Below are 22,662 nucleotides of genomic sequence, written 5' to 3'. Positions count from 1 at the left end.
TGATAATTTTTATATCATCATAGATAGAATTTAATATTCTCAGTACTGATTAATGCAAATATTGTAGTTTTATGATCTCTTTCTCTCTTTCTTTCCTTCCTTAAACTGAAAAAAAGCCTGTTGATTAAGTTATGTGTGTTTTTTTTTACAAAAACATATTAGGTTCTGATGCCAGCTTTAATGTCACTGAATTTCCTTTAAATGTGTTACATAAATAGGGGATAAATGGCAGACTAAAGACGGCTGTGTGAAAAGCAGAAAATGGAATGAAGAGCTGAGAAGTAGACCAGCTCTTCAATAATTTCACTTGGATAAAGAGAGGAATTGAGATCACCCAGAAGAGCTCCAAACAGCTGCTCCTTTTGAGTAGATTACAAGACAGCAGTCTCTAGTAGGTTTAGAGATGAGGGAATAAACACCTTGCTCAAACTGTAATTGGTGCCTTTGAAAGGATGCTAGGTGTGCATATTTTTTCTAAACACTTTTAGAAATTACTTGTTAACTGCTTTTCAACTATTAGGAACTTTAGAATCAACAAGTTTGACGGCACCAGATGAATTCCTTTTAATCTTTAGTGAATTAAGTTAATTACAAATTTAAGAACTTTTTCAAAATTGTTTTCAAATAAACTATGGTGTTTAGAACTTTGATTTTTGTCAGACCCAGTCCAACAAAAACATAGAATAATCCAGACTTATTTTAAGAGAAGGTGATAAGTTACTAAAAAAAATGTATACTTGTTATAATGAAAGGAGAAGTTAGGTTTTTTTTTAATAAATGTCCTCCCTTTTCTTTACTATGTTTTTATTCTTTCTTTCGTATTTTCTTCTTTTCTGCAGCATCATATTTTTCTCTTTATTCTATTTTTTAGTTTGTATTGTAATGTTTAATTTTTAATATTGTATTATAACACTTAACATAATTATTATAAAATTATGATATAAATAGGCTCCCACATACATGATGTACACATATGTATACACACACATAGTATATATGTGTATGTATATAAAAATATAAACGTACAAATAGATGCTAGGCATCCAAGGCAATAATACAATAAGAAGTGGAAACCATAGGGTAGACTAATCAGAGATATTTTTTGAAATTTGCTAGAATAATGTATACTAAGCAGACAGTACTGGGCTATTGAAAGAAATCCTGATATTGCATACTCTTTAGCTATGGATTTCATCTATGTCCTATTATTTTGAACACAGATTGATATTTTCAACTATAAAATAATCTAATGTTTGTTGTATAGAAGGTCATTGTGCTGAATTAGATTATGTATAATTAATTAAAACTTTTTTTTTTTTTTGGTGCTGCAGCAAAACCAGAAATCTCTATTGTGCTCCATACAGTTTCCAAAGGAAAGGTGAGTTAATTTATGTAAATGTTTGTGCAATTTTATATTACACCTTGAAAGGAGCAAAAATCAGTTTTAAAAGTTTTAAACCACTTTACAAATAAATTGAGCATTTGAACATTTTGCATAATAATTTTTGCATGTTTTTCTGAAACTTGCCCTCTAATTTCTCAACAGCTTCTTCCACTGGAAGAAATCTTAAAATGCTCTAGAAAAGTCAAGAGTTTGTACTTGGCTGAGAAAAGAAAACAGGAAGAAATAGATGTGCTCCCTCTGACTGTGCCCTAAAAGAAAAAATAGGAGTCCAGTCTGGTGGTTGCAAAGCCTCCTTGTATATGTTTCTCTTCCTATCTGTAAACAGCCTCTTTAAATGGCCATCTATATATTTAGTAAATATTTTCTCAATTTGAATAATTGTGAGAAAACATATAATTCCCATAGTTTCCCACAATAGTGGAAAATTATTTCTTTGTTTGCTTGCTTGCTAGCTTCCTAAGACAGACTTATAATGCTATCAGTAATTGGAATAATGGTATATTCTTGGGAGTTATATTCTATTTCTGATAGAACTGGGCTGATAAGAACCCTTTCTAATTTACCTCTAAATTCTTCTTTGCAGAATTCTGAACTAAGCATCTGTAAAATAATTCTCCAGAGTTAGTTGTGCTCCAGCACAGAAACTGATATTTTAAATGCTGCTTTAGTATCCAATTAAAGTTTGGGATTCATAAACTGTTATTCTTTTCTCACTTTCCTCTTAACCATTGTCTTTCTGGAGAACCTCAGTATCCATGAAGATAAATGTAATTGTTTCTATAGCAACAGGGATTTAATGTAAAATGGAGGTATTTTGTGTTCCAATAATTATATTTTGCACCTCAGATACCTCAACAAAATATTGCACAGATTTAGTAAGTATGTCTGTTACAGTGAGAATTTCCTTGATATTTCATCTTTACCTAAGTGATAAAAAATTAGAATCTTGTGCTTTTAAGCTCTGTCACAAAACCACATGGCAGACAGAACCACAGTGATGTTTTTCATTTCCTTCCTGTTATGAACTATTTAAATATGGTATTTATGTGGCTTGGTTATATATGCACTGCTGCATGGTATAGTCAAGGTGATTATGGGACAGGTGGTCAGATTTAACATCTGCAAAATTTTGTGTCATTCTAACTAGTTGTACTCTTCATTATTATATTATCTATGTGTGTCTGAAAATCTTATACACTGTCATCAGTCATGACAGCAGAATAGTTTGTGGTAAATAAACTTCAGAAGGGAAATGGAGGCAGAGGTAACCAGATGGATGGGGATGAACAGGAAAAGAAAATTCTAGCTTTCCAAATTTGTTGGGATTACAAACTACTTTTCATGGATAAAAGCAAGTCCAAGACTTGAATATAAACAATTTAAAAATTACAATAAAAGCTCTTATGCAATGGTTAAAAAATACTCTTAAAAAAAACTTAAAACAATAAAACAGCTCAAAATCCTATAAAGTGGGAAGCCCACTGAGACATTAACAAAACCAAACAAAACCAACAGTAGTTACAATACCCCAAATTAACCAAAGAAGTGTGACCATGAAGTCAGCTCAAAGAAGATGTTCTTTATCAGGGGGATTAACCCCGATAATCAAGCTTAAGACAAAGGTGAAAGCAGACACCATTTCCTTCTGTATACTATTTGTTTAAATCAGTTGACTCAGCTCTCTATATAAAGCAAAAATAATAAATTGTTTCCTTATTAACAAAAAAGCCTAAATAGCTTATTTTAATCCTAAATGAGGGCTAATTGCTTGAACTAAGGATGAAGTAGCATCTAAATTTTAATGCTCCACACATACACATGGGAGAAAGATGTTCATTCACCCTCCTGTGATTTCTTTTCTTTTTTCAATAATCAGCTTCTTAAGTGGTTGAAAAACTTAAGGGAAAAAATGGAGCTTTTTCTCAACTCTCTCTGCGTAGTGGTGGTGAAGATGATGATGATGACCACAGTGATGGGGAAGTAGAGAAAACAATTGCAATTTGAAAGACAAATATTGAATCTCCTTATCTTGAAAGCCATCACCACTTGTAAAATAGGAAAAAAAACTGTAGTTGCTGGCTATATCTTATTGTAACTTGAACTTTGTATGAGTTAAGGGAAAATTTTCTCAAAGGTAAGAACTGTAAAACAGGGAAATAACCTACCTGTGGAGGCTATGATTTCGGCACTTTTTGGAGTGTTTAAAGAAGAGGCTGGACAGCAACCTTTCATGAAGCTTTCAGTTGGTTTTCTTGCACATTGCAAAGGCTACACCTAGGATGGTCTGTGTGATTTCTTCCAATTCTATATTTCAATGAAATATATGTATTAGGTGTTACAAAAAGTTTTTACAATTCACAACATGAATATCAGTGAACCATTCTGTCCTCTGCTAAGTATGGGCACAATGCCATTTTCTAAATGTCATATTTCTCCATTGCAGACAACTTGGCAATCCTATAGAAGAAAGGACTGCTAAACCAACAGTGCTTTGAATAGAGGACCATATCTATTCTTAATTTAAGAGGTGTTATACTTTTATTTTCCAAAGTGTCAAATACTAATCTTTTCATCCAGAAGCAATATAGAATAAGTAGTTTAACTTTAAAGTAAATAGGAAAAGAATCAGTTCTGTTTCTTTGAACTGCTGATTTGATTACTGTTTATTTTTAATCAGGCACATTTCACATGTATGATAAAGAAGGCATATCCGAAGCCAAAACTTATGTGGTACATGGGTGGAAAGATTCTGAATGAAAAATCTGAAGGTAATGCAAAATAATTGTTGTAACTAGTTTAAAACAAATGCCCAACTATTAAATATAGATATCAAATTCTTCAGGAACAATATGGAAAATTGTAATCCTTCTATCAGTTATCTCTTCCAATCAGCATGGTTATTGGGGGGGCAGGGAATACTGTAATACAAAAGCTTTTGAAAAGCTGCAGCTTCCATATTTCTTTTTCAGAACATATCTATTCTTTATGAAACCTATATCTATATGTCTATATATCTATATCTATATCTATCTATCTATCTATCTATCTATCTATCTATCTATCTATCTATCTATCTATCTATAGTAAAAACAAATAAATACAAACACCAGGATAATATCAAACTAGGATTTGTTGAATAAAAATGCTGAGCTTTCGTCGGCCAGCACTGTTGACATCATCAGAGCATAGAAATAAGTCAATGGGAGTTTCCTTTTATAACACTGTCCGGTTTTATGCACGGCTCTTGGACCTAGTCATTGGTCCATCTAATGTCTCTGATTGTTTCATTCTTGAAAGGCACGTATTTGCTGCTCCCTTGATAGTTTTTAAAGCCACAATTCCCTTATCCACTTTCTTTTCTCCAATCCCCTCCCTTGTGCATCCCCGCTGTCCATCATTGCACCACCAGTTTCTAGGGCTGCTGTTCCCCTCCCTCTCCTTCCTTTTGCCCATCGCTTTCTTTGTATGCATCCCATCACCCAGATGCATTGTTCCTTCCTCCCCTTCTTTTTCAGTTGTTTCCCTCACCTGCCCATGGCTATCTGCTGTAATCTCAATGATGACTACTCCCCCCTCCTCCTTATCCCCAACCGTTGATTCACTCGTGTGTTTCCAACCACCCCATTGTGTTACACGTTTTCGCTCATTCCCTCTACTTGTTTCTACCCCAAAGCACAACCGTTCTTTCCCTGGAGGACTGTTGGCAGGATAGGAAGAAGAGGGGGAGGGGCAGCTCACCTTTTTCCTGTAATATCTTTGGAGATTATAAATTTCCAAATATTTGTAATTTTTAGATGCAATTCCTATATACCACCTGCTTGTTAAGGCATTTTATAAATAAAAATGATGTATTGTTTTGATTACGTAATTAAGCATTTTACAACTTGCTTTCAGGAACTTATTTACTTAATTATTGCTAGAGGAAGGAACTTAAGGGAAAACCTGTTATTTTTATCATTTTTTTCTTTCAAAGGTTTATTAATCAAAAATAAAGCTACGAACCGTGTAGGAAGTTTTTACGAGAGGACATCATTCTTGTCAATATGGAATATAACTCATCCATCCATTAATCAGACATTCAAATGCATGTCTTCATACCACTTCACTAGAAATGACAGAAAGACTTTTTCATCTAAAGAAATACTTATTACTTATGGTAAGTCACTTTGGGAAATTAGGGGCCATTTATAATCCAGATGTTATCTCATGCATATATGTTCAGTCAAGTACACTTTTGGCATGTGAAATCTGCAGAAGCAAATAAAAATGCATGCCTTCATAGTACATGTGTTTCATCCTATTAAGGGAATTGCATATTCAGCAGCTATATTGTTCTTTAATTGAATTGGCATCCAAGTGAAGTCTGAATTTGGAGGAAGTTTTAACTCTAGAGACTAACAGTTTACTGGAATAAATTTTGCAGTCACCAGCAATCTCAGTCATGCACTTTAAGCTCTTGCTCATAAATATTATTTCATCCAGCATACTGTGCAAGATCTAAAGGTTGAATAGTCTCAGTATGTGCTGTGTTAAATGAATGCAAATGCAGTTGAGGAATTCACTTGAACAAAAGGAAACTTTAAGTTGTATAATCATAAAACATGTCCCCAGGCTCCCTAACTTTCATATTTATAGCTGGAAATCTAAAAGAGAATGATTAAGTAATTGGCTTGACTCTGAATTCACATCTTCACGCAGTCCAGGGGCTCATAAAACAGGTTCTCTTAATTGCATGGATAACTGTAGATACATTATAGGTTGTCTTCAGGTCTCCATCTGAATGCAAACAGATTGGGAAGAAAGAGCAGATGTGCTATTGTACACTTTCTCTTTTAAGCCCTTTTGAACTTTCCATCAGTTCAATTGAATATATGAGCAGGTCACTTTTATGAATCTAGTGCATTATAAATTTCCTTGATTACCTGATGAGTTTCAGAAAAGGCAAAGAAAATTAGCAGTTGTCCCTTTAGACAATTTTTAAATAAAGACTGTTTATTTTACTTATAATTCAGCCTGACTCCAAATTAGGTTTCAAGTATAATGTACAATTTTTTTAATTGCCCTTCTCTTGCTTGTATACAGCTAAAGATAAACTTAACCAAATGTAGTTGTTTTATCTGTATCTCATGTTGAGCACTGGTCAAATGGTACTTGGTATGAATTTATAAATACATGTAATATTTTTAATTTTGTCCTAGTAAGTTATACTATTGTGTAATATTGTATAGTGTTTTCCAAAAAGCCATCATGCTTTTCTGATTTTGATTGCTATAATTTAAAAATTCATAGTACTTCTGGGTTTCCTTGAACATTAAAGTAATTCTGCATTCCTTCAATTCGGTTTTCATTTCACTATCTTATCTATCAGTGGGAACACTATATTTAGAATGAAAACCTATGATTATGATACTTTATTGCTATTTATTTTAGTTTTTATTTTATTTACTTAAAACATTTATATAGCCACCCATCTTATAATCAACAATATCATGATGTTGTTCTTAAAGATTATCCACTCTCTGAACTGGTTATTTTAAACAGGATTTCAGAATGCATCATTGGCATATTCAGAATTCACTAGTCACATTACTGCCATTTCAGATTCACCCACAGAAAGTAAGTAGCTGTTTATTGATTTCTATGACATATTATCTGTTCTTTAAATATTTGACAACGTAATGGTATAAATGTCAACACCAAAATAAAATATGGTTATGAAAAGTATTCCAACTGTTACAAGTGTTATAAGTTACTTTATTTTATTAACAAAATAGAAAGCAAAAGTTGTGATATCTTCATTAGGAAAAAGTGTAGACTATATCTATATATTTGCCTCATGTCTACTTGGCATAAAAAACATAGGTACATATTACTACTTGTACATGTAAAGTCATATGTGTGTCATTGTTTTGGCAGTTTAAAGAGTTTCCAGAGTTCATTTATGGCAGTTTGTTAAAGCTCTTTTATTTCATACACTGTATTTCAAGCCATGATTTTTTTAATCAGGGTTACAGACTACCCTTTCTGAAGCCTCAAAAGCAACTCTAGTATCAGATTCCTCTTCAGAAAGTAAGTCCATTATAAATATTATGTTTACTTTTCTCCCGCATACATCCACAATAAACATTCAGTCATATGTGAATCTTGTTGTCTCAACACCTCTACAGGTCATTTATTCATTTATTGTTAGTTTTATTACTTCAGAGAAAGTATCTAACCCTTTGCTGTTTATGGTGAAAGCTCTTAAAAGTGTATAAAGAAAGGAGCAATCCTTATATTGCTGGACTCTGTGGGACAAACACTTATCTCACATAGGTCCTCTTCTCCAGGACTTGCATATAAGAGAAGGCAGGTACAACAATCTGTCATCTGTCATCACTATGCTTCTTCTTTCATTTTTATATTACCATGTAGCCAGCTGTCAAAGCAAGAACATCCGATGTTAGCAGCACAGTATTTCTAGGGAAAGAAAGAAAGAAAGAAAGGAAGGAAGGAAGGAAGGAAGGAAGGAAGGAAGAAAGAAAGAAAGAAAGAAAGAAAGAAAGAAAGAAAGAAAGAAAGAAAGAAAGAAAGAAAGAAAGAAAGAAAGAAAGAACTATATCTGTTGTTTTCATAATCCTCCCACCTTTCTAAATATAGTAGTTCTAAAGTAATTTTGTATCACTGTACAGCATTTTTTTTATAAATCAGCAATAAAAATGCAATAATTAATGGTTGCATCAAGTTTTATTATATCTTTCAAGGTTTCAAAAGAAAGTATAACTTGTTTTGTTTTTGTAGTCTTTTTTTCCCTCCTTCCAGACAAGTCACAGATTTAGCAAGCACCACTTCTTTCTCATTTTTTCTCATATTTCTAATAGTGGGATGGAGTAAGATGGGTAGGGGGAGGAAGGGAGGGGAGGGGAAGGGAGGGGAGGAGAGGAGAATCTCTTGCAAGGCTGAAGACAGGGTTGTAATTGAGCCATTGTGTATATGTGAAATTATATTAAAAACTGTCAAGGTCCACTTGGAGTATTGCTGAACATTTGCTTGCATTGGCTCAAACTTTCTTGTAGGATAATCACTACATATCATAACAATGGGATTTAATACAATGAATAAAGGAGAAAAAGCTTCTGAACAACCTCCTCCTCCTCCTATTTGTATTTTTTAAGGGGTCTTAATTAACCTTTTTAAAGGATTTTAATTAACCCTCCTGATAAAGGACATCAGTAAGATTCAAAATATATTTTTAACGGTGGATATTAAAATAAAATGTATAGAGTTTTATTATTTTTAATTGGTTTAGATTTATTAACCATATTTTTCTGATCCCGCATGTGCAGAATGTTACATATATGGATTGGATTTGATAAGAACCATATACTGTAGACTTCAAATCCAATTAACCATATCAAGCTTTATCAAGAAGTAGAAAAGTAGCTTTATATAATTTCATACCATCTTCTGGTATACTAACAAGAAATTTAAACACAATTTGTTTTCTACAGAACACTTGCATTCTATTAAAACCTTGCAAAGTGATACTACTGAAAAGTTATTTAGTGACTCCACAGTACCACAAAGTAAGTGATGGACACTTCTTAAATTATTTGTGTTTGGCGTGGAAAGTAGAAACATAATAGATTTCAATAATTGTGGCTGACCTATCAAAGATTTTATTTTTTAAAAAATTAGTTTTATATATTTTCATATGTACTTTCACCACACCAAGAGCTGTGGTGATGCAGTGGTTAGAATGCAGTATTGTGGGCTAATTCTACTGACTGCCGGCAGTTCGATCCTCGCTCCACCCCACCTCGAGGTTGACTCAGCCTTCCATCCTTCTGAGGTCAGTAAAATGAGGACCCAGATTGTTGGGGCAATATGCTGACTCTGTAAACCACTTAGAGAATGCTATAAAGCACTATAAAGTGGTATATAAGTCTAAGTGGTACTGCTATTGCTATATGTGAGAGTTATTAGGACAGCCTTTCTGAATAATGTGAAGTTGGCTCTTGTATTTTCTTTATAGTACTGAAAATGAAGTCTGCATTTTAGTTTTGCCTCTCCTAATGGCAGTAGCCAGCAAAACATTGAATATTCACAAAACAGAGAATTTAAAGTCAATTTGTCTTCTACAGAAATCTTGCATTCTACCAAAACCCTGCAAAGTACTACTACTACTGTGTTGCTCCATGACTCCACAGTACCACAAAGTAAGTTATAACACTTTCTAAATTATTTGTATTCAGTATGGGGAAGGTAATACCATACTTATTTCAAATCAAAGGAATAATTATGGCTTAGCCATATGAAGAAGTAGAAATATCATTTTATATAATTTCATATTATTCAATAGTTATTACTATCAGGGAAATCTTTCTAGAAAATATGAAATGTTAGATTTGTTCCTTTAGAATTTCATTTATAATGTGGAATTTGTATTATCCAAAAGAAGTCTACATTTTAGTTTTACCTCTGCTAGCATCATCTAGCTAACAAAGCCCTAAATCTTCACATTGAACAAGGAATTTAAAGACAATATGTCTTCTACAGAATCTACCCAAACCCTGCAAAATGATCCTATTACAGCATTCTTCAGTGAGTCCACAGTACCTCAAAGTGAGTCCACAATACCACAAAGTAAGTTATAAACACTTTTTTAAATTATTTGTATTCAATGTGGGAAAAGCAGAACCATATTTATTTCAAATCCTAGATACATAAAAAAGTAGAAATAGCCACTTTATATAGGAAAATTATTCTTATTAGGAAAACCTTTTCAAATAAGATGGAGTATTAGATTTATTTCTTTACAGGTTCCCTTTATAGTATTTCCTGCAAATGAAGGGTTCACTTTTTGGGGGGATCAGCCAAGTATTGATCCATTGATTGCAACAGGAGCTGGCCAACTGGCTGTTACCCAAGCCTGTCATTGTGGGCTAAGAAAGCATGTCTGGCCCAAAGTTTCCATGCTAAGGCAGGACTAGAAGTCATGATATCTTGGTTTCTAGCCAAGTGCCTTAATTACTACACCAACTGGCCATGATATTGTACTTAAAATTCCCATTCAATGGATTCTGTAGCATCAATAATAAAACATACGTAGCAATATTGTTAAATATCAGGATATTGGATTAACAAGAACAAGAACTTCAAGGGGATTTAGTTGAATGCAATTTACTTGAAGCAGAAAGGCAACATTTGCAATAAATAACAGGGATCAATAATCACTGTTAAACTGATGGCGTGCCTATACCTGATCTCACATTACATTATCAAAGCAGCTTGTTTGTTTCTAAAATTAATATAGTTTTTTAACCTGAATTACCTATGGGCTGCCTGATACACTACATAGCGTGGAGGAACATAATACTAATGCTAAATTACATATTGGAGTCCAGTACAGCTGGGTTATCCAATCTGTAATTAAGGAACAAAGTCAGTTTAAAGAAAGTTGGTTCTTGATATGTATCATCAACAACAAGAATAATAATAATGAGAGTTGTTACTCCTTGGTTCGTCAGAACATCAGGGAAGCCGAGAGACAAAACTGCTTTTTCTTCCCAGTGCTAAATCTTTACCGACCATGGCATGCAGCTCTATTTATTTAGATAATCTGATTTTTATTGCAGCTAAGAAAAATTCTTATTGAGAAAAGTACAAGCAGTGACCTAACATTTCATGCCTGCTGCCCACATTTACAACCCTCTTAATGTGATCGTTTCCCATGTGGAACCTCCTTAAAGCGCTGCTGCTTGTTTAGGTTGAAGAGGCTTCCTTGATTTATAAGCTGTGAAAAGATATTCCCTGTGGCAAGTCACTTTGTTCTCACATGCATAACACACACACACACACACAAATAGAATCAAGCAAAGCAATATTTATTACTCATATATGCTTTTGACATATGTTTCTGAATCTTAAACTTGTTGGATGTAGCTCAAGGTTCTTGTTTGAATTTCTGATAGGAATTCTGTTCTTACCACCGCACTATCCAACTTCTGTTAGTGTAAAGGAATTACATTGGTACCACTGTCTCCTGGAGCAAAAGGTAGAAGTTCCATGTTTAGAGGATAACTAATTATTTTACTTTGGAAGGGAGGTGTATAAGGCTCAATGTGGATACTGTAAATTGTGTACGTTTCTTATCCTCTTTAAGCCCTGGAATCATCAAGAAAGCAAAAGACACCTGAGAGTTTGGAATAAAAATAAAACATATTTCATTACAGAAAAAAGATTTTAACGAAAACTAAGAAGTTTCATTTATTCTAGCATCTGCACACATGCAAAAAAAGAGGTGTATACTTCCAAATTATTACACTACTATGTGTCTGCTGAAAAAGTACAATCATTGTTGAAGGTTTTACTGAAAATACCATGTGTTACCATGCAAATTATCTTAGGTTCAGTGTCTGGCATTTCCTAAAACAAAAGAAAAAATCTTGCTGAAATGCTGAAAAGTTAATGTCCATCGAAGGCTCACAGTTCTTTAATTTTAGGAGAATCAAATTGGATAAGGTTAGTTAAGGGACTTCTCTATAATGAAGTCTATGATATATATAAATCTGGATGGTTTTTATACGTACAGCTGATGATGTGAAGTTACAGACACCAGTTAACAACAATGCAGTTGTTAACTAGTTCTTAAGTACAACTACTAGACCTGGGTGAAATCCAGATAACCTTTAGATCACAACAAAAAGGTATGGTAGAATGTTCTGTCTCTTTGCTGCCATCTAATGGTCACTGGATTTTTACAGCCCAAATGTAATAACGTACTACAACACAAAGTATTTTTTCCCCTCTGCTTCTCACATGTGTGCTTGAGCAGGGGTTCTCTTAATTTTTTTCAGGTTATCTTTAAACAAAATCTAAGGTGTAAATATCCTTTCTAATCAATATCACTGTGATTAAATTGTCATGATCAAATGTCATTATCTTGACAAAGGGCTGAAGAATTCCAGGATAACAACCCACCAAAATGCTGCCACTGTGACTCACTTCCATGAAAACTCCATGCCACCACAACGTAAGTGGACACTGTGAAAGTATTAGCATGATTTTACATAACTTTATAAATTAGGAAATATTGTCTACATTGTAATTATATGTAAAATTGGGTTCCTTAAGTCAAGATAGATAATTTAGAAGAGACAATGAGAGAGGGGGGAGGGAGGGGGAGGGAGGGAGGGAGGGAGGGAGAGGGAGGGAGGGAGGGAGAGAGAGAGAGAGAGAGAGAGAGAGAGAGAGAGAGAGAGAGAGAGAGAGAGAGAGAATCAGATTAGATCTGATCTGTCATGCAACCTATTTCATGAATGATCAATGTCATATTGAGACACAAAAAATCCACAATGCTGCTACACCTAATCCATCTTGCTTCAGTTGGGAAGGCTAAATAGGATTGGTTCTAGAAAAGTAACTATAGAACCGATTTCTTCCTAAAATTCTGAAAGAAAGCAATTTTGCAAACTCTTTAAGGATTATTACCAAGTGAACAACACAAACCTATCCATGAAATCACCTAAGGCATGGTTGACTTGAAGAAGAAATGTTTGCCTTACACTTTTACCTATATAGCTGCCTCTTAAGATTTCCAAGTGAAAATACTGGGAGACTGAGGATACAAGGATGTGAGGCATCCTCTCCTCAAACTTTGCCACAGAAAGAACAAAGACACCCCCCTCAACTAAAACATAAGAATTGAAATAAAGAATAACTGAGCATTTAGAACAATACAAAAACAGCCGAGTAACATTGCCTGAATTGAGGTTTATTCAAAGAAACTGCTAGCACAAATATTAAAAGATGCCAATGTTGTAATATCAGATATAAACACCAGCAAGAAAGAAATTAATTGAGCAGGGCAATTAATTTGGTTTGTCATTGCATTGATTCCTCGGTCAACAATCGTGAACAGTTCAGGCTATAGCTATTATACCTCCTTTATATGGACGAACTGAAGCTATATAGGAAAACACCATCAGCTGCTCAACACTGTCTGTAGATACATTCAGGATATTGCAGGGGTTTTCAAACTTGGCGTGCCTGGCTGAGGAATTCTGGGAGTTGAAGTCCACAAGTCATAAAAGGGCCCCTGGGATATTGCAATGGAGTTTGAACTTGACAAATGTCCCACCCTTATCAATAATAGGGGAAAAATAGTGAAAACTCAAGAAATCAAGATCCTTAGGCAATAATATCAAGAATCTGAATGAAGATGATTGCTACAAATATGTGGGCATCTTTCAAGCTGACAACATCAAGCATATTGCAGTCAAGAGGAAAGATCACAAGAGAATATATCATGAGAATTAAGAAGATATTAAAGCCCAAATTCGGTGGAGGAAATACCATCAAGGCAATTAATACCTGAGCAATTTCAGTTGTTAGAATTAAAAGACCTAAATATGAAGATCAGAAAAATAATGACAATAAATCATGCCGGTCATCTATGCAGTGATGTTGACAGATTCTACTTAACAAAGAAAATAATTGGGTAGTGGAATATTGCAATAAAACAGAAAAATAACATGCTCTGGTAGTTTAGAATTCAAACATACAAGCACCTGCTACGTAACACCCCAGACTAAAGGATTGTCAATAAGAAAGACAAAATAGTTTGGATAGTGGAATTGGCAATATGTGGAGGCAGCAAAATAGAAAAGAACAAAGTGGTGAAAAATCACAAAATATAAAGATCTGCACATTGAAGTAGAACAGTTGTGGCAGAAACAAGCAAAACACCATCAGCATTGACAAAATCATCATCACTCAATTGCAAAAGGCAGCTTTACTTGGAACAGCTTACATCCTGCAACACTACATGTAACAACAAACAGCCTCTCCTAGGTCGTTAGGAAAGACTCGATAGGTAGATAAAAATGTCAAATTCAATCTAAACACTGGCTGACTGTGCAACCAACTCTAATAGCTCATCCTCTATTATGCTTGGCTGCACAATCAGCCAGATGTATGGTAATCATTATTACTGTAATAATACTGGTAAACTGGCTAAAATCATAAAGAATATATGCTTATCTGTTTTTTTAAGGAAATCTGCCCATTGGAAGAGTGATTGAAGTAACCACAGTGAATAGTCCTGCTAATTCATATACTATAAAGAACGGCCTTGATACTGGTAAGTTATTGCTTCAGTTGTAAAGGAGTCTCCATGAGAGGAGGAGGAGGAGGGCAAAAAGGTTGCTGCAGCTGGTTTTGGCAAGACTGCTCTACAGGGAAGGAGCTGAGGGAAGGGACGTGCTGTACATTAATCAATTTCCCCACAATTTCCCAGTCATAATCAAGACTGAAAAGATTTGTTTCGCAGGAGCTCTGACATATATTACCCTACCTGTACCTGCCACTAAAGAATGAAAAGCTGAAGATGTGGTTGCCCATATTCTGAGCAGAATTACTGAGAGAATTTACAGTTGCCGGGGAAGCTGATGTGTTAATCCTTGCTAGGATCATTGCAAGATGTCAGGCTAGTGCACAGCTTAGACACTTTCATGCTTGGAAAGTGTTTTCACATCTAAGCCATTGACTCAGTCCCTAAGAAGGGGGGAAGATAGATGGGCTGTACTTCCAGAGATTATTTCAAAAGCTGCACGAATAATAAATAGTCCTTATTTAGCGACTGTGTCATGTAACAACCATTCACAGTTATAATGGTGATGAAAAGGCAACTTTGTGAGCAATCCTCACATTTATGTGATTTACAAATCTCTAAAGCCAAGGAAAGGTGAAGCAAGATCATAAGCACAGTCATGATTTCACGTGTGACTGCTTCACTTATTGACAAAGTTGTTTAATTATGGTTGCTAAACAAGGATTACCTGTATAGATTTATGCTCATTTTAGAATGAGAGCAAATTCTAAGTGCCTCTTTGTTTCTAATTCATCTTGTGTCAGTATTTTAGTCCTATTGTTGCTTAAATTGCAAATGGAAATTGTTATGTCCCGAGCCTTGCAAACGGGCTCGGGGCGTTTGCTGGCAGTCCCAGGCAGGTGCAAGCTGCCCGGGACCAGACAGGCTGTCACCAGCGCCTGTGCGTATGCGCGGGTGCTGGCGCGGGAAAAGTAACACATTGACCCGGGAACTGCCTATATAAGAGGCTAGGAGCTTTTGGGCGTTGCTGAAGCCTTCACTTGTAAGCTGAACACAGAATAAAAGGAAACCTGAGAACTACAACTGCTTCTCGCGTCTGCTTTTCGCCAAGGACTCAACACTGGCAACGAAGGTGGGATGCCTTACATCGCCTGGAAAGAAAGAGGTGTAAGCTTACCCAAGTGAGTCCTGAGCGGCGGAACGACGGAACGGCGTTGACTCGGCAGCTACCCGCCAATCCAGTGCGCATTCGGGGGTAGGCTGGCTGATAGACCCGTCTCCTGAAATGGCAAAGGTTGGAAGGCTTTCGGAGTTCGACGTCTCACATCCAGAGCGGTGGGAGTCCTACGTAGCCAGGGTGGAAAATTACCTCAAGGTGAACCAAGTGAGGGAAGATAGCTTGAAGGCTGCCACCCTGCTTTGTGTCTGCGGTCAAGACGCCTTCAAAATCGCAGAGAACCTTGCAGCACCTGTCCCATTAGAGTCTGTCAGCTACGCAGATCTAAAGAAGCTATTGAAGGAGCACTTCCAGCCCAAGATGTCCGTCATCACATGGCACCACACCTTCAAGCAGAGGGATCAACGATCCGGAGAGTCGGCCAAAGAATACATCGCCGCATTGAGGAAGGCCGCCAAGCACTGCGAGTTCAAGGACCTCGAAGAACGACTGAGGGACCGATTCGTGTGCGGCTTAAGGCATCGAGATCTACAACAGAGGCTTTTCGCCAAAGAAGAATTGTCCTTCCAAGATGCCTTAAGAGAGGTCACTGCAGAAGAAGCAGCAGGCGGCGCCGTCAAAAACATGCGGCCGATCAGGAACAGTCCAGATGTTGCATCCGTGCACCAAGAGGACGTCCAAGGGAACTCCGAGGAGGATCCGGACGAGGAAGTCGACCGTCTCCACCCCACGAAGGAAGGGAATCAGAAAGGAAGCTCTGCAGTTCCCCTCAAGTGCATCGGCTGTGGAGGTCGCCACAGGAGAACCGACTGCAAGTTCCGCTCCGCTATCTGCCGGGCGTGCGGGAAACAAGGACATATTGCAGCTGTGTGTCTGGGCCGACGAAAGGTACAATCTCAGGAAGAACTGCGCCTGAAAGGTACCAGGGTCCCCAGCCAGAATAGGGTAGGTTTTTGCGCTTCGTGAAGAAGCATCTTCAGGACAGGCACACACAAGCCCATCAAGAAAAAGCTGTCACTCAAGGTGAAGCTACAAGGGGTTCCATTAACTATGGAACTAGACACGGGGTCTGCCCTTTCAATCATATCCTTACATACATTTAGGAAGATTTGTTCCGGCAGTGGAACTCAGGCTAAATTAAGGCCTTCTGACATTGTGTTAACAGAGTTTCAAAATTCAAGAGTGTGTGTTAAGGGGGAGGCCACCCTTAACGTGCAATACAAGAGTTTTGAAGGTCCACTAGACATATTAGTAGTAGGGGGTGAACGAACGAGTCTCATAGGACTCGATTGGTTTGAAGCCTTGGGGATACACGTCACGGGGCTCAACAGCTTACAAACACTCGACCTACAGGAAGTCTGCAAAGAATTTGCAGATGTCTTCAGCCCCCAGCTGGGCACATTCAAGGGACCTCCTGTGTCCTTAAAACTAGACCCCACTGTCACACCCATTAGAATTAAAGCAAGAAGGGTCCCTTTTGCTTTAAAGAGTAAAATTGACACTGAGTTAGACAAACTGATCCAACAGGGAATCCTAGAACCTGTTGATTCCAGCCCTTGGGAGACCCCCATTGTCACGCCTCTAAAGGCAAATGGGGACATTCGCATTTGTGCTGACTACAAATGCACTCTTAATAAGGCATTGCAGCAACATGCCTATCCTGTTCCTGTGGTCAGTCATATTCTGGCCTCCCTCAAGGGGGGGCGCGTTTTTGCAAAGCTTGACCTAGCTCAAGCGTATCAACAGCTGCCTGTTGATGATGATGCTGCTATAGCTCAGACTATTGTGACCCACAGGGGAGCCTTTAAGGTAAAAAGGCTACAGTTTGGAGTGAATGTCGCTCCTGGGATTTTCCAAAGCGTAATGGAAAACACACTACGGGGCATACCGGGGGTTTGCCCCTACTTTGATGATGTCTTAATTGCAGGAGACTCCACACACATTCTAGCTGAAAGGCTAAGGGCTGTTCTGTTAAGATTCAGGAAAACAGGCCTCAAGCTCAAAAGAGACAAATGCAAAATTGGGGTGCCTTCTACTGAATTTCTGGGATTCAAAATTGATGCTGCTGGGATTCACCCTGCTGAATCCAAACTAACTGCCATTTTAGAAGCACCTAGGCCAAAGTCTAAGGCCGAACTTCAGGCCTTTCTGGGCCTCCTGAATTTCTACAATTCCTTTCTTCCACATAAAGCTAGTGTAGCTGAGCCTCTTCACAGGCTATTAGACAAACAAGCAGTGTGGCAGTGGTCACAAACACATGAGGCTAGTTTCAATGAGGTCAAGGCCTTACTCACTTCTAACAGTGTACTTGCACACTTCAATGAGTCCCTTCCTGTGTGCATCGCTTGTGATGCTTCCCCTTACGGGGTAGGAGCCGTCCTGAGCCACCTCAGGTCTGATGGAACTCAGGTTCCTGTTGCATATTACTCCAGAACACTGTCTTCTGCTGAGCGCAACTACGCTCAGATAGACAGGGAGGCTCTGGCTGTTGTTGCTGGAATTAAAAAATTCCATGATTTCTTGTATGGCAGGCATTTCACGGTCTTCACTGACCATAAGCCTCTGCTGGGACTGTTTACCACACGTAAACAAACTCCCCAAATCATTTCCCCTAGAATGCTTAGGTGGTCTATTTTTCTGTCTGCATATGATTTTTCCTTACTCCACAAGCCTGGGAAAGAAATGGGCCATGCTGATGGCCTCAGTAGATTGCCCCTGCCAGTAGTAGAAGCTGACCCTGCGCCAGCTGTCAACATTCTATCCATACAAGCCTTGCCCGAGTCCCCTCTGAATGCCAGGGATGTCGCCGCTGAAACAGGCACAGATCACACACTTTCACGTGTCCTTTCTTGGGTTTTGTCTGGATGGCCTGAGCACTGCCCTAGTCCTGAGTTTCAGAGTTTCTGGTCCAAAAGGAACGAGTTGTCCACTTCTCAGGGTTGTCTGCTTTGGGGAAACAGAGTTGTCATTCCCACCTCAATGAGGACTAGGATCTTAGAGTCCCTCCACGAGGGTCATCCTGGCATTGTTCGCATGAAGGCCCTTGCGCGCAGCCACTTGTGGTGGCCTGGTTTAGATAAGGACATTGAGGCTAAGGTGCATGCATGCCACCTGTGCCAGCGCTCTCGCCCAGAGATGCCCCAAGCTCCTGTGCATAGATGGGAGGATACACAGTCCCCATGGTCTAGGGTGCACATTGACTACGCTGGGCCCTTTCAGGGCCAGTTCTTCTTGGTCCTCGTTGACAGTCATTCAAAATGGCTTGAGGTTGTACCTGTCTCATCCACCACCACTGCAAAGACTATTCAGGTACTGAGGGGGATTTTTGCTGCACACGGGCTCCCAGATGTCATCGTCTCTGACAACGGCCCTCAATTTACTTCCTCCGAATTCCAAGCTTTCTTACAGGCTAACATGATTCGTCATGCCACGTCTGCACCCTTCCACCCGTCCACCAACGGTATGGCTGAACGCATGGTCCGCATCACAAAGGACTCCTTGAAAAGACTCACCTATGGGGACTGGCATCACAGGTTGGCTGACTTTCTCCTTTCTTACTGCACCACACCGTCCACTTCTACAGGGAGAAGCCTAGCTGAACTTCGCTGGGGGCGCAAACTTACTACGAAGCTTGACCGGTTGCATCCGGACAGACTGCCTTCATCTACCTCACATCCTAGGGCACCTAGACAACTACTTGTGGGTGCCCCGGTTTGGACTCGCAATTACGAGCCTGGTCATACATGGGTCCCCGCTTCTATTTCCAGGGTCACAGGTCCTCTCTCCTACGAGGTAGCCCTGGACAACGGTCATGTCCTGCGTCGGCACATCGACCAACTCCGCCCTAGGCGGGACCTTTCAGATGAGACTCCTGGGTCTTTTCCAGGGGGGGAGGGGGACCCTTTAGAGCAAAGGGAGGGGCACGAGCTGCTGCCCACCTCCAATCATGGAGCCACAAACGGCCCATTCCAAGATTCCGCGAGTGCCCCAAACAGGAATTCTAAGAGCCTATCCAACTACCAGGCATTCACGCCTACTCCAGCCAGGGAGTCACCCCGGGGGTACAATCACTATTCACCTGCACAGCACAGTACTCCAGTCAGGGAGGATACCCGGGAGCATCCCAATAAATCATACCCCGCAAGAGAGCTGGCACATAATCCCCAGAGTTGGCCTGACCTTACCCCAAGTCCTACAGGGGGTCAAACTTACAGGGAGGTGGTCGAGGAACCAAGTCCCGACCGCAACACCTCTAGCCCACATCAGGGAGTAACTGAGTTTTGGGAAGGTACAGAGACCCACACGAGCCCGGACACAGAACGGGGCTTAGGGATTGGACAGCCTCCTGACAGGTCTTGGACGGACCTAGGAGGTTCTATAGAGATGCCCAGCAGTGGCTATCACTTCAAGGGGCCCGAGGGCCTACAGCTAGGCAGGTCAACCAGGTCACAAAGTGACAGAAGCCCTGGCCTGACGAGCCCGGTGGGCGAGCAAGCAGGCCAGGCATCGGGGCACAGTCCTCGGAAGGCACCAAGGCATGATAAGGAGAACAGGCTCACGTCTCCCCTCAGTCAGGGAACACCTGTCAGAAACCCAGAGCTGAGAAGGTCACAGAGAGCAAGGAAATCTCCTAAATACTTAGAGGATTACATAACATTGCTGGCCAAACAAAAGCCAGTAAACAGTAGGAGCACTGGGGAGTAGAACACTGGGAGTTGAAGTCCACATGCCTTAAAATTGTCAAGATTGGGAAACACTGCTCTATAGTAAACTGCTTTGGATAATTTGTTTGGATGTGATAGTCAAAAACAAATAAAAAAACACTCATAATTTAGAAATGTAGAAAGAATAACTGTTCAAAGCTTGCTTATGGTTTTTGTTATAATAATAATTTTGGCACTGTACCCTTTCCAGGTTCTACAATGGTTCCAAAACACAGTACATTTCCATGGTCAATAGTTGTGGCATTTCTGCTTTTCTTCTGCACATGCTTAATCATTTGTGGGATCAGAAAATGGTGTCAGCATCAAAGAGAAATGTAAGTACACTGTATCACTACTTTAATTAATTTTGTGTATCGTTGTGAATTTGCTCCTGTACAAAGCAGTGAGATTAATTGCAAAAAGATTTCTTTTTAATTGGAATGAAGTAAATCAACAGGTTTTTTGTATTTTTAGAAAAGTTATTAATAAGATATAACAGTTACTATGACAACAAAATATGGCAGTAATTGCCCACTAAAAAAATCTACATACCTTATAGTCATTTAAATAAATAAAAAACACACAATAAGATCCATATAATATTAATTATCAGCATGAGAGTAAACATTATTGAAATATAATTCCTATTAAGCTACATTCTCATGTTTAAAGAATGGCATATCTATAATATTTTAAAAAAATATATGTCAGGGCAACTGAACATATTATTACTGTAAGACTTTATTCTCGGTTTACCTTGAGATTTCATTATCACAAATCAAGCTGGTGGCTTTATTAATACATTGATTTGGTATTACTCAAAGGAACAAAAAGAAATACAAAAATCTTAGCAGTATTACTGATTTTAATAGTTCACTTTTCATTGAGAAGATATATTAGGTCCCTGCTTCAATGTAAATTAATGGCAGGATGGACGTATTTTTATGCCTAATTATGTTTTACTTTTTACTTCTATCTAACTATTCTGATTGCTTATTGTGTATGTTCATTTGCCGCACATTTTAAACAGGATTATTTTCATTGTAGTATGAATAAACCTCCGTCTTTCAAGCCACCTCCTCCACCAGTCAAGTATTCCTCCATCCAAGTCTATAATGAAATTTATTCATCCTGTGATGAATTAGAAAATCTGAAATCAGCCTGAAAATCTATAATGACCCAGCCTAAAAAATGACATGCATACTCTATGGCTTTTACAATAAATGGCAAGCATTCACGGGCAGTGACTCACATTCCCATTTGGACCGCTTAATCTTGTTTTTGTGCTAAAGTATATGACATTTAGCACATTTACAAACCCAGATTACCTTTTGTAATTGGCACATCATGAAATCAAACATACCGTATGGCAAATAACAACTAGTGAGCCTTTGCATGGGAACAATGAATCTTCATTCAATATACAACCTATGAAGGTATGATTAATATGTATGATATTAATATTATGATATTGACTGATAGTCTCAACTATGTTTCTTTCCATCTTACGCCTACATTTTTGCTAGATTGAAGATGCTCGCAAGAGTTACCTGTTTTTCCAGGCAGTGGTCTAAAATGAGAAATCCACATTACTGTATATGAATGGAAAGAATCGATAATAAATTAGACACAAATGCAAAGATTCCATTAGGGAATTCATTCCCACTAGCTGCATATACAAATAAATGGATTTACGTAAAACTGAGAACGAAAGACACAAACTCCAATAGAAGAGAATATAATGTATCTCAGAGTTGAACTGTGGAGTCCTTGATTATTTGCTTGCAGATGTTTCATTACCCTACTCGGTAACTTCATCAGTTCAGGTAGTCCTCAACTTACAACAATTTGTTTAGTGACCATTCAAAGTTATAACAGCACTGAAAAAAGTAACCTATGACCACTTTTCACACTTACAATCATTGCATAGTCATGTGATCAAAATTCAGATGCTTAGTGACACATATTTATGACGGTTGCTGTATCCCAGGGTCATAATATCACCTTTGCAACCTTCTGACAATCAAAGTTAATGGGGAAGCCAGTTTAATTTAATATCCATGTTGCTAACTTGACAGCTGCAGTGATTCACTTAACAACTGTGGCAAGAAAGGTCATAAAATTCACTTAACTGTCTTGCTTAGCAAGAGACATTTTGGGCTCAGTTGTGGTTGTAAGTCAAGGACTCACACTTGTATTAATGAATGTGAGTTTTGCTTCCTCTTTATATACAGTAGCTTGGCTTGGTGGGGATTGTTTTTTCCTTGCTAGTTCCTTGATCTTA

General features: G+C 38.1%; 1 protein-coding gene across 4 annotated transcripts in view; it reads left to right on the top strand.

The window, feature by feature from the left end:
• The window catches only part of CD96 (CD96 molecule), a 39,553-nt gene extending 17,328 nt beyond the window's left edge, over positions 1–22,225 (top strand). For 3 of the 4 annotated variants that reach the window (XM_039365020.1, XM_039365018.1, XM_039365017.1), the window contains 12 exons: positions 1,332–1,378; positions 4,083–4,173; positions 5,379–5,561; positions 6,947–7,021; positions 7,412–7,474; positions 8,896–8,970; positions 9,529–9,603; positions 9,944–10,030; positions 12,339–12,419; positions 14,442–14,528; positions 20,590–20,713; positions 21,426–22,225. In XM_039365020.1, coding sequence (XP_039220954.1) covers positions 1,332–1,378; positions 4,083–4,173; positions 5,379–5,561; positions 6,947–7,021; positions 7,412–7,474; positions 8,896–8,970; positions 9,529–9,603; positions 9,944–10,030; positions 12,339–12,419; positions 14,442–14,528; positions 20,590–20,713; positions 21,426–21,543 — 1,106 coding nt within the window. In that variant the 3' untranslated portion in view covers positions 21,544–22,225. Of the gene's footprint in view, positions 1–1,331; positions 1,379–4,082; positions 4,174–5,378; positions 5,562–6,946; positions 7,022–7,411; positions 7,475–8,895; positions 8,971–9,528; positions 9,604–9,943; positions 10,031–11,358; positions 12,104–12,338; positions 12,420–14,441; positions 14,529–20,589; positions 20,714–21,425 lie in introns of those variants that run through there. The other variant, XM_039365019.1, reaches the window with a different exon arrangement.
• Positions 22,226–22,662: the final 437 nt, after the last annotated feature.

This window comes from Crotalus tigris, unplaced genomic scaffold, assembly GCF_016545835.1.
Source record: "Crotalus tigris isolate CLP2741 ecotype Arizona unplaced genomic scaffold, ASM1654583v1 scf7180000019944.6993514239:2294586, whole genome shotgun sequence".
NCBI lineage: Eukaryota > Metazoa > Chordata > Lepidosauria > Squamata > Viperidae > Crotalus > Crotalus tigris.
Note: the sequence above shows the minus strand (reverse complement) of the source record. Positions and strands in the feature narration are given on the sequence as shown.